The following is a 14,102-nucleotide window of genomic DNA, read 5'->3' as shown; positions in this document are numbered from 1 at the left end:
TTTCCGTGGTGTGTTTAAAAAAAGAGTCAACTATTTTAAATTGTGATTGAATAAAGCTGTTTCTTTGGAAGTCCGTCTCGTCCTCTCAAATCTCAAAGTGTAATGAACCTGAACAGCCCGAGGAATTTTAATATAGTCATTTTCTGGGGTGCAACTCCCCAGGTGGCGTTGTCAGGCAACATAATATATAACATATTATAGCAATATATAATCACTATATATGAATTTTTTTGTCTGGAAAATATCTAATTACTCACTTTTCTATGAGCATTTCTACGACCCATCAGGGCTTCCTCTAGGATTGTTTGAATCCGTGGGGGAGGGCTTCAGCGTCGTCATCAATGCCATATTTAACAATATGTTAAATTATTATTTTTAAATAATGCAAATTACTTATCAAACACACCTAACAATTCAACTACCAATGAATGAGCAGTAGTATGCATGTAATAACATAGATTGAAAAAAAAGCCGAAGTGATAGCTCTTCTCTGAATAGACAAGCTAAGTCAGTGTGCTGCAGTTAGCCAGTGAAAATAGAGCAGAGTGGCACCTCTTCACTTTGTTACGCAATCTATGTCAGCGCGGCGCTGCAGCTCGGAAAGTTTCTCTGCCTTTTGGACTCATAAGGTGCAGCTGGAAGAAAGAAAAAAAAATAATCATCATTCCGAAGGCGTAGCGGTGCGCCGCCTAATAAAAGCTCTAATATTATTAATTAATACGTTTCTGTTGAATTTTATTTTATGCGCTACATAGATTTCCTTGTGCGCTGAGAATGTGCAAGTAGTGCGTGACTGCGCAAGCACGCAGCTTAGAGGGAACACTGGTTATGATGCAATAAAGTAAATACATTGTGAGTCAGTAAAGTACCCGTTCTGTACTTGTTCTGTAAAATAGTGGTGTGTGTGTGTGTGTGTGTGTGTGTGCGCGCGCGCGCGCGCGCGCGTGTGTGTGTGTGTGTGTGTGTGTCATCCTCCTCCTTCATGCCAGAGAAATATCAGCTGTTTCCTACATTGACTGATGTGCTTTTGAAACTTGGATCTTGTCTTCATGGTGTTGACTTTCTAAATGTCTGTGGTGAATACATGGAGATCTTGACAGAAGAGAAATCTACGAACAAGCAGAGACTTTATCTGGATTGTCTTGTTGCTTTATTGCTTCAATTCAACACTTGATCATTGACTTGACATTGTTGTGCAATACAGACTGATGGCATATTTCATGACTTATTGATTGACTATTGTCACATTGAGCCAACAAGCAGAATCAAAAGACAAAATTCTCTCACAATATTTACATGCATTCATCTGATTGTTGACAAACGGATCAACTGTCAGAAGGTTGATCAGATGGATGAGTTGTTGAAAGGTCAAAGGTCAGCGGGGAAAGGTCCAGAGTGGAAGCAGACCTCAGTTGTGTTTCCACAGTAATAAAGTTGTCATGTGGACTAATGACACATTATTAATCTGTGGGATGAATGGGCTGCAGAGGAAGAGAAACAACGTGGCACAAACATCCAGCAGCCGTGGAGACAAACATCAGGTGGACAACAGTCACTAGGAGCACAAACAGGAAGTGGCGTCCAGGCCCCGCCCACCCTGTGATTGACAGCCGGAGACACTGGGCAACAAAGGTGAAGACAGAAGAAGAATCAAAGGTGAGAATTCAGCTCAGAGTCTCTCTGACGACTTCAGTCACACTTTCATCAACTCAGCTGAACAACCTGAACCAACAGCAAGTCCAACATGTAGCGGCTGAGTGAAGGAGGTCTGGAGTCTGTGGAGGAGCTCCATGGTTCCAGAGACGCTGTAGAAGGACAGCAGACCTGCTCTGTGGTCCAGGTACACTCCCACTCTGGAGGACCCAGGACCTGAGACATCAGTCCTGATGTTGTTGTGATAAAACCCATATCCACCTGGGTAACAATATAAACGCCAGGATTTGTCATTTGATCCAAATGCACTTTCCTCTGACCTTCCTGCTCTGCTGATGTTCCTGTAGGCCACTGCTACATCAACCCATCCTCTCCACTCCACCTCCCAGTAACATCGTCCAGTCAGACCTTCTCTATTCAGGACCTGCTCCCAGTAAGTGAATCTGTCTGGATGATCACAATAAGACTGAACTTCCTTCATGAATGTCACTTTTCTGTTCTCCTCAGATAATAACAGATGTTTGTTCACTGTGTTTGGATCCAGAGTGATTTGAGGTGAATATCTGAGGAAGTCCTCTCTGCTCCTGGGTTCTGGTACCTTCAGTAGAACATCAACGTTGCTCACTGTCCATGAGATGTTTGTCTGAGTCTCCATCAGAACTTGCTGTATTTCATCTCTCAGCTTGGTCACAGCTGCTGCCACGTCCTCAAAGTATCTCAGAGGACGGATCTCCAGGCTGGAGGAGTCTGGAGACGCACTGAGTGCTGGCAGTGAGGAGAACCTGTGGAGAAACTGGCTGTGGTCCAGTGTGTGTGAGATCTTCTCCAGCTCAGCGTCTCTCCTCTTCAGCTCCATCATCTCCTGCTCCAGCTTCTTCTCAAGCTCTTTGACTCCACTCACTGCTGCCCCCTGTGTGGATCTGACCTGCTGCTGCACCTCAGAGCGTCTTTTCTCCAGCAGACGGATCATCTGGGTGAGGATCTTTTCGCTGTCCTTCACTGCTTTATCAGCAGAGCCGTTGATGGACTCCACCTCCTTCTGAAGCACCTTCAGGTCTTTCTCTGTGTGCTGGATCTTCTGCTGGATCTTCTGCCTGGTCTCCTCCAGCTCTCTCTGCCTCTCAGTCCTCTCTGCTGCTGCTGCCACTGTGTCGTGACCTTTATGTTCATCCACACAGCATAAACCACAGATGATCTTCTGATCAGTGCGGCAGAAAATCTTCATCACCTCATCGTGACGAGGGCAGATGTTCTCCTGGAGCTGCTGGCTGGGTTCCACCAGCTTGTGCTTCTTAAATGTTGAAGACTGACGATGAGGCTGGAGGTGAGAGTCACAGTAGGAGGCTCGACAGTCAAGACAGGACTTGAGGGCCTTGAGTTTCCTCCCAGTGCAGACATCACAGGCCACATCTCCAGCTCCAGCATAGCAGTGATCAGCAGGAGCATCTTGGAGTCCAGTCTTCTCCAGGGTCTCCACTAGAGCTGCTAACATGGTGTTCTTCTCCAGGACAGGCCTTGGTGTGAAGGTCCTCCTACACTGAGGGCAGCTGTAGACTCTCCTCTCCTCCTCTGCATCCCAGTGGTGTTGGAGACACTTCCTGCAGTAGCTGTGTCCACAGGAAGTGGTCACTGGATCCTTGAGAAGATCCAGACAGAGGGAACAAGAGAAGGTTTCTGGGTCCAGCTGAGCTGCTGCCTGAGCCATTTCACCTCTGAGAGCCACCGACTGACTGACTGACTGACTGGCTGGCTGACTGGCTGACTGGGTTTCATTTCCTCAGAAACGAAACCAGTTTGACTTGAGGGGGAGGAAACAACCAGTCAGGGCTGTGATTGGCTGCAGGGAGCACAGGAGGCGGCTTCTAACCTCCTGACTCATTCCGAGAAGGGAAGTGGCAGGGTGTGTGTGTGTGTGTGTGTGTGTGTGTGTGTCCTTTGCTTCTACTGAAATATGTAATGTGTGGGCTCGCTGCAATAAAAGCCTTTGCTGTTGCTTTCTGCAGTTGTGTCAGGCCTGCGTGTCTAAAGTGCCGAGTCATCTTGTTATTGGCTGATCTGATGTCTTCCCACTTTGATTGTTTCTGCCCAACTTAGTTTCTAAACACAACTAAAGAGCTTTATGGAGCAATAAGAACGGCCACAGTGAATAACTGCAGTGAATCCAGTTTAGATTTTCCTCTCCGACAGGTCATACTGTTGTTTTGTAGCATCTGCAGTTTTAAGAAGCGTGTGTCATGTGTGTATACATAGAAGAGTGGAGTGTTCAAGTTTCTCTTGTTGCTGTTTGACAAAGACTGGCAGTATTTTCATGCATTTTCTCTTCATTAGAAACTGATTGGGGTCAAATAAAGAAAGAAAAAAGCTTTTGGAGAAAGAAAGCAATGAAAGTTGCTTCATTGCAGACTTTTACTGATACATCTGTCCTGGACCAAGAACATTTCGGCAACCAAGGAGCATTTTTTTGACCGTCGTCCTCTACACCATGGCTTTGACAAAGCGTGACGATGTCGTTGACTTGAAAAGCTGACTGGCAATGAATGATGACATGAGTCTGATAAAAATGATGGCGTCACGCACGGCGGGGAAAGCTTGGCGTTTTAACGCGCAAAAGGAATGAAATGAACAGCATGTTGGAAGCTGGAGAAAGTCAAGAAATAATGAACAAGCGTGTTGAAGCATTGGATCATTATTTGGGGGAGTTGATGGATTTGCAAGTGGCTGTACAAAATCTCTTTTCTAACGGAGAGGAAAGGGAAGCGGATCATATGGACTGGGATGAGCCTAAATTGATACCTTTTCCACATTTCTCATCTGACATTACAGAATGGTTGACTGGTGATGTGGGAAAAGGAGATGAGCAGGATGAGCAAAGGAAGCGAGAGGAGCTGGGGGAGCAAGAAGAAGCAAATGCGCTATTGGTGGGGCCAGAGGGCAGCGTGTCCCAGGCTAAAGGGCCCGTAAGCAAGCAGGGCTTCAAGCAAAGATGCCAGCTCCTCCTCAGCATCCTCTCCTTTATCTTCTGCATGCTGAAAGGCTGAGGCTGAACAAGCTGCTCTAAAGGCCAAAGCTCAGGCCTTGGAAGTCAAACATGCACTCCATATGGAAGAACTTGAAGCTAAAAGCAAGAAGGGAAAGGCACCACGTGGAGACTGAACTGGCTGCAGCAGAAGCCAACATGCATGTATTCATGGGGAGTGTGATGTCACAGGCCACACCTGAACAACCACCTTCGTCATTAAAGCAACCGCAACCACCGGAAGCTCAACGGCCGTCAACATCAAAGCAGCTGAAGTCAGAAAACGTGACACCCTTACGCCAGTTCCAGGCCACTGGAACATCTACAGTATATAAAATTCCAGTAACATCTCAAAAACATCCTCAAAGCCTGCAGCAGTCATATATTCCTCAACAAACTATACCATGTAAAGCAAAGGCAGAAAAGAAACCTCTGGGTTACGAGCAAAAGGATGAGCGTGGCTCCTCCATCTCAACAAAAGGAAATCTAATAAATGAAGGTTTCCTTACTGGCGTGTTAAAGAGGCAAAATGAAATCACTGAATTGCTTGTAAAGCAACATCAAGCAGCTTTTCTCCCCACCAGAGAGATTCCTGCATTTGATGGTGATGCCTTGCAGAATAACTCCATGATTTTGTTGTTGTTAAAGTTTCCTTTAAAATAATTCATTTGAACTGTGAGATTCACAATGCATTGAGCAGTCATTACAAAATTTGTGAAACAGTTTGATTTATTTTGAAATAAATGAATAATTCATTGAAGCTGATTTATGTTTAAAACTGTATTTAAAACTGTTAAGTCTTTTTTTTTTTTTTTTTTTTTTTTTTTCTAATAATAAATAAATAAATAAATAAATAAATGTTTCGCTCTCCACCGAATGTAGCCAGTGCAGAGTTGCTCCACCTAGCCAATCAGTGAGCTGCGTGAGCCCCAGCTGGTCAGCTCGGAAGCGGAGCTGTGCGGGGTTGCAGCTGTTCTCTGAACGCCTCTATCCTCTGTTTTATACAACTCAATAAATGAACACAGCACAACGTCATTACTGTATTTTGTTTTTTTCTATGCATTTAAAGATTGTCTGCCTCTTGTTAGTGAGAGAAAATAATATTTCAATACTGTGCGAGTGGCCATGGAGCTGCTGTTAAGCCTGAAGCAGATAAAATAAAGGTTTGAATAAGTGCCCCCCCCCCCTCATTTGTTTCTGCAGCTGGGTCTGTCCCAGGGAGTTGATCTTTCTGTACTTCTGTGGCAAGGTGCAGAAGGCCCGGGCGGGCTTGGAACCGCAGACTCCCGGGTAATAGCCATGCACGCTTCACCATTTGGCCAAGGAGCCAGGGCGCATGATCAACTGGAGGCATACTGACAGGACCGTCCACTGTCACACTTCCAACAAGACATTTCCACTGGGAGCAAACTGCCACATAATACGTGACAAGAAGAACACACACACCACACACACATCACACATACACTCTCTCTCTCTCTCTCACACACACACACACACACACACACACACACACACACACACACACACACACACACACACACACAGCATCATGTGACTTCCTGGAAGTGTGGGAGCGGTTGAGGCGGCTGGATGGGAGGAGCCACGGTGAGCAGCAGAAGCAGGAAGAGAAGCTGAGTTGAGGGTTTTTTTCTTCTGTAAATGAAGCCAATCATTTATTGTGAGTTGTTCCCTTCTTATTTCCAGCGGCTGCTCTCCCATTGCTAGCAGTAATGCTGCTACAGGAGTTGATTTCAATGCACCCGGACATCATCTTAAACACTCATATTGTACTTGATCTACTTTTTCAAGTGTTGAGCTCCTCAACCATAAGCTATGGCCCCATAATCCAGACGAGATCTGACTCATCCTATATACATGGATGTGAGGGCTTTTCTATTGGCTCCCCATTCTCATTACATTCATCACCTTTTTACATTGCTCCATCATTTTGGGAATGTGCACTGCCCACGTGAGTCTTTCATCAAACCATCTCCCCAGTAGTTTAAAGTGCTGCACCTTCTCCAAATCCTGATGATATCATTTGAACTGAACCTCCTTCCCAATTCTTTTCCTTGTAAAAATCATTGCTTTGCTTTTATCAACTGAAAATCTAAATGCCCAACTATTGGCCCATTTCTCTACTTTTAAAATAGCTTCTGGCATTTTTTGTAGCCCATCATCTGCAAACAAAGAACAGCCCATCCCCTGTTGCACTTGTGAAAATACTTCATTGATCATGACTGAGAATAATAATGGACTCACAATCCTCCCTTGTGGCGTTCCATTCTCCAGCCTAACACTTTCTGAGTACTCATTTCCTGCTCTAACTTGTATCTTTCTGTCTTGTAGAACGTTTTTTATCCATTGCTCCAGCTTCCCTCTTATCCCCATTTCAAAAAGTTTCATTAGCAGCCCTTCTTTCCATAACATAGCATATGCTTTTTCAGTATGAAAAAAAAAAAAAACTACTGTCACACTTTCTGTATTAATCTGTGCTTTTCTTATTTCATGCTCTAACCACAGCAGTGCATCCATAGTATTACGGCCCTTCCTAAAAGCACTGTGATATTTGACTATATACCCTTTACTCTCCAAAAAATACCTTCATCTTTTATCATTTTCTCCATGACTTTGCAAATATTTGATGTTGAGGAAATGGGCCTATAATTGATTGGCTGTGAAGAATCTTTCCCCGCCTTACTTATTGGAAGCACCACAGCCTCTTTCCAGTTGCTTGCTAATCTCCCTTCCTCCCAGACTTTGTTCTACAACTCCAGCAATACCTCTGTTGATGTTTGACTAAGGTGATTTATCCTTATATAACATATTTGTTCCTTACCTGGAGCTGATGGCTTTGTCCTCTTTAAAGCTCCATTCAATTGTGCTTTAGTCAATGGTGTATTAATGAACTCCTCTGTTTCCCCTTCACAGTGCAAGAAAGCTTCATTCTCCCTTATTGTCCTTTTCCCTTCTTCACTAATATTTTCTCAACTATGAATTCTTCCTCATGTTTTCAGCAACATTGCAGCTTTTTCCTTCTCCCTTAGCGCTGTTTTGTTAGCCTCTTTTAAAACAGGCCATCTAAACTCCTTTTTAAGCCCATTCATTCTTTGAATCATTGCCCATATTCTTGATATTTCTGTTTCCCTCCCTACTGAGTTACAAAACCTTTGCCAATACTCTTTCTTTGCACACTTTATGATTCTTCCAACCCTGGCTTGTGATCTTTGATATTCAATAAGACTCTGATCGTTATGATTCGGTTTGAAGACTTTCAATGCCTTGTTTCTGCTTTGAATTGCCTCATCACACTCTGTTGTCCATCATTAGTGATGGGCGATAATGTCATTTTCAAATTCGATACGATATTCGATATTTTTGAGGTCGATATTGCGATATCGATATCAAAACACTTTAATATATTTATTACAAAAAAATTAAAAACAATGAAAGAAACATTTTAAAGTGCAAATTTAAATAAATATAAATATAGAAATTATAAATATATACTATAAAGCGCTAAATAACTAAATAAATGTCATTCAATAAAAAAATGATACAAAATATAAAAAACTTTGTAAAAAAGAAATAATTATGGATAAGTGTAACTTAAAATGACAATGAAAAACAAAACCTTTGAGAAACATTTTCTAACATCCTGAAAACAAATACTCTCAGGAAAACATAAACATGTCTAACCTTAGTTTGTTTTTGTTTGTCTTACCTTGTTGACATGGGCGGAGCTTCCGCCTTCCCCAGAAGTGTCACAAGCTGGCAAGCGTTACGCGTCTTCTCAGCAGATGTTATGGAGGAGTGTGGAGGACACTCCTGCTGCTCCTTCACCTCTCCTGGATACTGCTTCAGGTGTGCCAGGTGTTGGCCACGCCTCCGTAACATCTGCTGATAAAATGCCTCACACATGCCATCTTGTGCCACTTCTGGGGAAGGCGGAAGCTCCACCAAACCATGTCAACGACGTAAGACAAAAGAAAAATGAAGCTATAAGAAACCACTACACAGTGAACACAATCAAACTATGTCTAACCTTGCCGATGCCATCTTGGCCAGTGAGCGGCGGACTGCACTGTCTGACACAGGAAAAAACAAAACATGATGATTGGTCAGTTCTGCAAGACCACCTACTGTATCTCCCTAACACAACCATGGGCATACTTATGTGTGCTACATGTGTAGAGTGTCTGTGAGTGTGTGTTTGTTTTTTCTCTGAACTGCTCACAAGCTTTAAATTTGAGTTTCAGAATAAGAGCATGTTAACATTTTTTGCTTTCAGTCTGTTTCTCTTCACACTGAGCAACTCCCCTGCCTTTGAAAACAGTCTTTCTAATGAAACACTGCTTGCAACAGTGAGGTGTTTCTTGGCCAGTTTGCTGAGCATTGGAAGTGACTGCTGGTTTTTCTTCCACCAACCCAAAGGCTCCTCTTTCCTGGCCATCACTTTATCCTCCATGTGTCGGCGCATTTGGATGTATGCGTCAGTGTTGACTGTGCGATTTCCCTCTAAAGCCCAAACCTGCATGTCAAAGTCCTGCCATAACCTTGAAGTTGAAGGAGTAGGAGGAGCTTCCAACACTGAGAAGGTTGATACACTGACAGAGAGGTTATTGGAAACTGGGGCATCACTGGCATGCTTTTCTGTGTGGTGTTCTTTCTGCATCTCACCGATGAGTTTGGACCTCATAGATTCAACATTTCCATTGTGTGAAAAGACCACATTTTTGAATGTAGGGTCTAAGAAAGTGCTGGCTGCCAGCTTGGAAAAGGCCTCCTGCAATTCTCTGCAAGGTGTGTAGAGGCCAGTATATTAGCGTTGGGCCCAGCAGACGCACTTGCTCTTTGGAGCAGAGACAGCAGAGGTCTCACTTTAGAAAGTGTGACATTTCTATCTGCGGACACTTCTCTAGTGACCTCTTCAAATGGCTTGAGGGCTTCAATAGCCTGGCTAATAGAATGCCAGTCTTCCTCACTAAGACAGAGGTTGGCTTTACCAAGGAGGCAAAGTGCTGTCTGAGCAGCTTGTTGCTGTTCAGACAGCACTTTGCCTCTCCAACATTGTTCCAGACACTGTTCCATCTTGTCTCGACCGACTGCTTCAGTTTCTTTTCTTTCAGTCTCAATGCATCTTGTTGTTTTTCAAGCAGTTCCGTTGCTTTGGAGCTATGGTGGAAATATACACAACACTCACAACAGCGCTACACTTTTCAATTACTGACATCAACCTCTGGTCAGACTTCATTGAGTCTTTGACTACGAGATGTAATGAGTGAGCGTAACATGGAATATGTTTCCACATGTTGGTCCTGACAGCTTTGACCATGTTGGCTGCATTATCGGCAACAACTGCATGTATTTTATTGTTTCTCCCCCAGTCCTCCACAGTCTGTGTTAGTACATTAGACATGTTGTCACCAGTGTGATCCTCTACAACATTGACAGTGTCCAGGGTGTAAGCCTGGATTTCCCACTCCTCATCTACACAGTGTGCTGTCACTGTCAGAAAGGCTTGAGTTGCCCGGGAGGTCCACATGTCAGTGGTTAAGACAACACTAGAAGCTCTGTATAAACATTCTTTCACTGCTGTTTTCACCTCAGTATACAAATGTGCTATTTGTATTGTCATCAGGGTCTTCCGTCCAGGTAGACGATAGCGTGGCTCAAGCACCTTCACTGCACTTGATGAAGCCCGGATCCTCCACAATTGAGATGGGCTGCATGTCAGTAACTATCATCTTAGAGAGGCTTCTTGTGATGTCCTGTGCTCTTTGGGAATCATCTGAGAAAGATTGGAATTTCCATCAAGCTGAGTTCTAAATACACATACATATTTTTCAACAAAGTAAAGAATAGTTGACAATAATCTACACAGATGTTATCAACAATTGGTCGAATAAGTGTAACCGGTTGAATCGTGTCGTTTGCGTTGTGTTGAGTTTGAGTGACCCACACCGTGCTCAGCTCTGGAGGCTATCTCCGTTTATTCTGGCAACTCTCCCACGGAGTACACGGAACAAAAGGGGCACAAATACAACATACCTGACAACAGAAAGTGCAATACAAAATCCTTTGTCAACTGCTGATACATATGTGGAGCCCCCTACACAAATTAATTGACATTAAAGTATACAACCAAATTGTGAAATTAAAAGTAGACCTCACCGAGGCTCACCTCTCCCACGGAGTACACGGAACAAAAGGGAAGAGGTGAGGCGGGAAAAACTCTTATATAGGGGGGGTGTGCCCCCAACAGGTGTCCATAGGGGACTGAAGCTTGGAGACAAATGTTCCACATTAAAACAAAGAGGCTTAATTGTCAGGTGTTACTACTAAATTTTGTGAAATTATACAAATAATATCCAGCTTCTTCTACAATTACTATTAAAACATTAATGATCCTGTTACATAAGGTCAAAGCTGAAGCCACAAGTTATGCAGACAGCACTGTCTTCTTGGTAAGAAAAACCCTGTATTTGAGTGAAGAATAGGATTCATTACCATTCATTATATTCATTTCAGTCAATCTATGATTCAAATGAAAACAGTAACAGTAACATTATGACGGGAAAAGTATTTGAAAAGCACTGTCTTACTACCTGTACCCACCTGGGTATTTGCTTTGTCCAAGAAAGCTCTCCTGCAACGTCTTTTGAGGAACTAGAGTAGAAGGAGAGGAATCCTGGACCTGCAACTGTTTGCTTTCAGCTTCCTACAAATCAAGAGGGCTTGCGTGTCTGTAATGTCCGTGACGGGAGTTCCACTCGTGTATAGTAGTTTGTTTTTATTAACAAGATTCCCTCTTCCCGGTCTCCTCTTACTTCCCGGCTTCCGCCTACGTCACCTACTCCCTAGGCACTCTCTTAAAGTGACAGTACCATTAACTGATACATCCATTACAGTGTCGCTCCTCTAAACAGGTACAAGCCTAGCCAAATCCACTAGCCTAACTTTACAAACCTTATGTGCTGTTGGGTGCGTGCTCTTCAAATGTGAAAACGGGTTGCTGGTGTTGCTCCTGTGCGACACTCTTTTGTCGCACAAATGGCATCGCGCAACGTTTTTGTCCACCGGTGAGAAATGTGACCACACGACGCTACGTTTCCTTTTAACGCTTAACCAATCAGACTCTCCTCCGGCCGCCGCCATTACTCTGCTCTTCCATGCACGGCTGCGGTGGGCTTTGGCGTGTCCAATAGTCAGAAGTAAGCTGCCGCGGTTGTGGTTACAAAAACAAAATCCAAAAAAGTGTACGCATGTCGATGCAATGTTTTACTCTGATTAGCGATGGATATATCAATAACGATATCGACGTGCACATCACTGTCCACCATGGAACAACCTTCTTTCTTTGCCCAACTCCCTTTAACTTCATAGCTTTCTTGGCAGCTTTTAAAATAGCTGCACAAATATATTCATTGAACCCAGGGGCGTCCAAACTTTTCTCACTGAGGGCCACATACATAAAAATATAGGAGCGGCTGGGCCGCTGGCTAGAAATGAGCTATATAGCCTTAACGTTAGTGTATTAAATAGTCAATTATTCTGCTGAGTATCAGCTGCGCTGGGTGTGTAAGCCGGGCCATCCAGCTGCGGTGCTGATCCGACGCCACTCGTGCCAAAAATCCACACAGATGTCACTCGATCAAGGAGCAAATCTGCATCAGATGAGATCAGCTGACTTTGCGTGTGCAGTGTGTACGCTGTGCACAGCGGTGTGCACTCTGTGTGTTAATAAGGAAAAGGCATAGAAGAAAGTGGTGCGCAAAAGCAGGGTAGTGACAGAATTAATGCGCATTATTGATATTTGTCGCATGTGTACCTGCACATGCATGCTTATTAACACACGGGTACTGTGGAATATATTTTCTACTCACCTAAAGTGGGAACGGCATTGCACTCAGTGGGAGCAGCTCCCCCTGGTGTTAAAACTAAGAAGTGCAATACACTCAGGCAAAAGTTGAAGTGCGGGCCATATTCTATTCTATTTAGAACATTTCTTGCGGGTCAATTAAAAATGGATCGCAGTTGGCCCGCGGGCCGTAATTTGGACACCCCTGATTCAAGCTATCAATATCAAGACTTGGATGGATTTGTCCAATGTCTTTATGACTAATGTGCCTAAATTTCTCCCACTCAGCACCACTAAATGGGCGCCCCTGTGCTCTCCCTGAATCTTGGTGTTGTAGATTCAATGCCTCTTCTATCATTATTGGATAATGGTCACTTCCTATAGAGCTTTCCTTTATCACGTCCCAAGAACATAGAGCTGCCAGTGAATGTGATGCTAGTGTGGCAGGTGGGTTTGCCCCCACCTTTGCGTCGTCAGTCACACCTGCGCTGCAGTGAAATTTTAGCGTCATTGATTACACCTGCGCCAGAGTGAAACTAGTCGTTTTAAAAACACACGCCAGGCTGCAGTCAGCACTCTGTCGCCTGGCGTGTCCACGTTGAGAACTCTGTCTTCTGCAGCTCTTAGCCTTTCGGCTAGCAATCCTAACGCGGGCTGGGCCATAAGCGCGGCCGGAGGAGGAACCCTGGCGGGTGCCCGTTCATCGGGAGGTGGCGCTGTGTGTGCGTGATCGTGTGCGTTCACCGCTTGGCTGTTAAAGCCGCAGTTTGTCGGAGCCTCTCCTCCTCTGGTGCTCGGTTTGGCCGCAGCTGTGCAGCTGAATACCGGTGCCCCGAGACGGGAGTTGGAAGGACGCTGGTTTCAACCCCCAGCCTGGGTGCAGTCGCTCCGTCTTCCTCTGCTTCTTCATACCTCTGTTACGGTTGCGGCGGCGACTTTCTCGCAACTAATTGCCGCATTGGTCGAGCCGGGTAACAGTTGGTGTCACCACCACAACGCTGATATTTGTCGTTTGATTTTGGTTTAGACAATTGGGTTTGTCTGTTTCTTTTGTTAGTGTAAACATTTTTTCTTTGGTTGGTTTCTTTTCTTTGTTTTGCTGTCAAATTTTGGGGAAACTTTGGTTATTTATTAAATAGCGATTTTGTTATAGTTTGATTTCTTTTTTTTTGTTAACATTTTGTTTCCCCGTGCTCGTTAACTTCTGTTTGGTCTGTTCTGTCCTGTGCGTGTGTGTGCGTGCGTGCGAAGGCTAAATAAAAAGCGGCCTTTGTTTTAACTACTTAACGCCTGCCTGAGTGTCTAGGTATTATATTAATGTTGTTCTCTTTTCCTTTGGACAGGAGTTGGCGTAGCGTGCGGCAGACTGCGTCGGTGGTGGTTCCCCTTCACTTTGCTTTATTTCGCACAGCACGAGGTGAATTTTGCTTTGCAGGGATTCCCTTAGTTTTGTTTATTCCCCTGTTTTTTTGAGTTTTCTTTGGTTTGTTTAGCCTGCCCGCTTGGCTACGTCCAGCCCCGGTCCCCTTAATTTCCCATGTTTAACAGTCTTTTTGGTATACTTATTGT

The 14,102-nt window shown here is 44.2% G+C and overlaps 4 protein-coding genes across 4 annotated transcripts in view; 1 reads left to right on the top strand and 3 right to left on the bottom strand.

Annotated features, from left to right (window-relative positions):
• LOC142898369 (NACHT, LRR and PYD domains-containing protein 12-like) overlaps positions 1-14,102 on the bottom strand; it is a 487,638-nt gene that overhangs the window by 57,051 nt on the left and 416,485 nt on the right. The window lies entirely within an intron of this gene.
• LOC142898376 (NLR family CARD domain-containing protein 3-like) overlaps positions 1-14,102 on the bottom strand; it is a 153,089-nt gene that overhangs the window by 53,109 nt on the left and 85,878 nt on the right. The gene's annotated exons all lie outside the window — the stretch shown is intronic.
• LOC142898370 (NLR family CARD domain-containing protein 3-like) overlaps positions 1-14,102 on the top strand; it is a 417,525-nt gene that overhangs the window by 359,051 nt on the left and 44,372 nt on the right. The gene's annotated exons all lie outside the window — the stretch shown is intronic.
• LOC142898395 (tripartite motif-containing protein 16-like) lies at positions 1,136-3,807 on the bottom strand. Its single transcript, XM_076041335.1, has one exon. The coding sequence runs from the start codon at positions 3,356-3,358 to the stop codon at positions 1,694-1,696; it is 1,665 nt and encodes a 554-aa protein (XP_075897450.1). The 5' UTR covers positions 3,359-3,807; the 3' UTR covers positions 1,136-1,693.

The sequence above is a fragment of the Nelusetta ayraudi genome, unplaced genomic scaffold (assembly GCF_046127955.1).
Source record: "Nelusetta ayraudi isolate G7.1 ecotype Tasmania unplaced genomic scaffold, CSIRO-AGI_Nayr_v1 ptg000064l, whole genome shotgun sequence".
NCBI lineage: Eukaryota > Metazoa > Chordata > Actinopteri > Tetraodontiformes > Monacanthidae > Nelusetta > Nelusetta ayraudi.
This window is presented reverse-complemented; position numbering and strand designations above follow the sequence as displayed.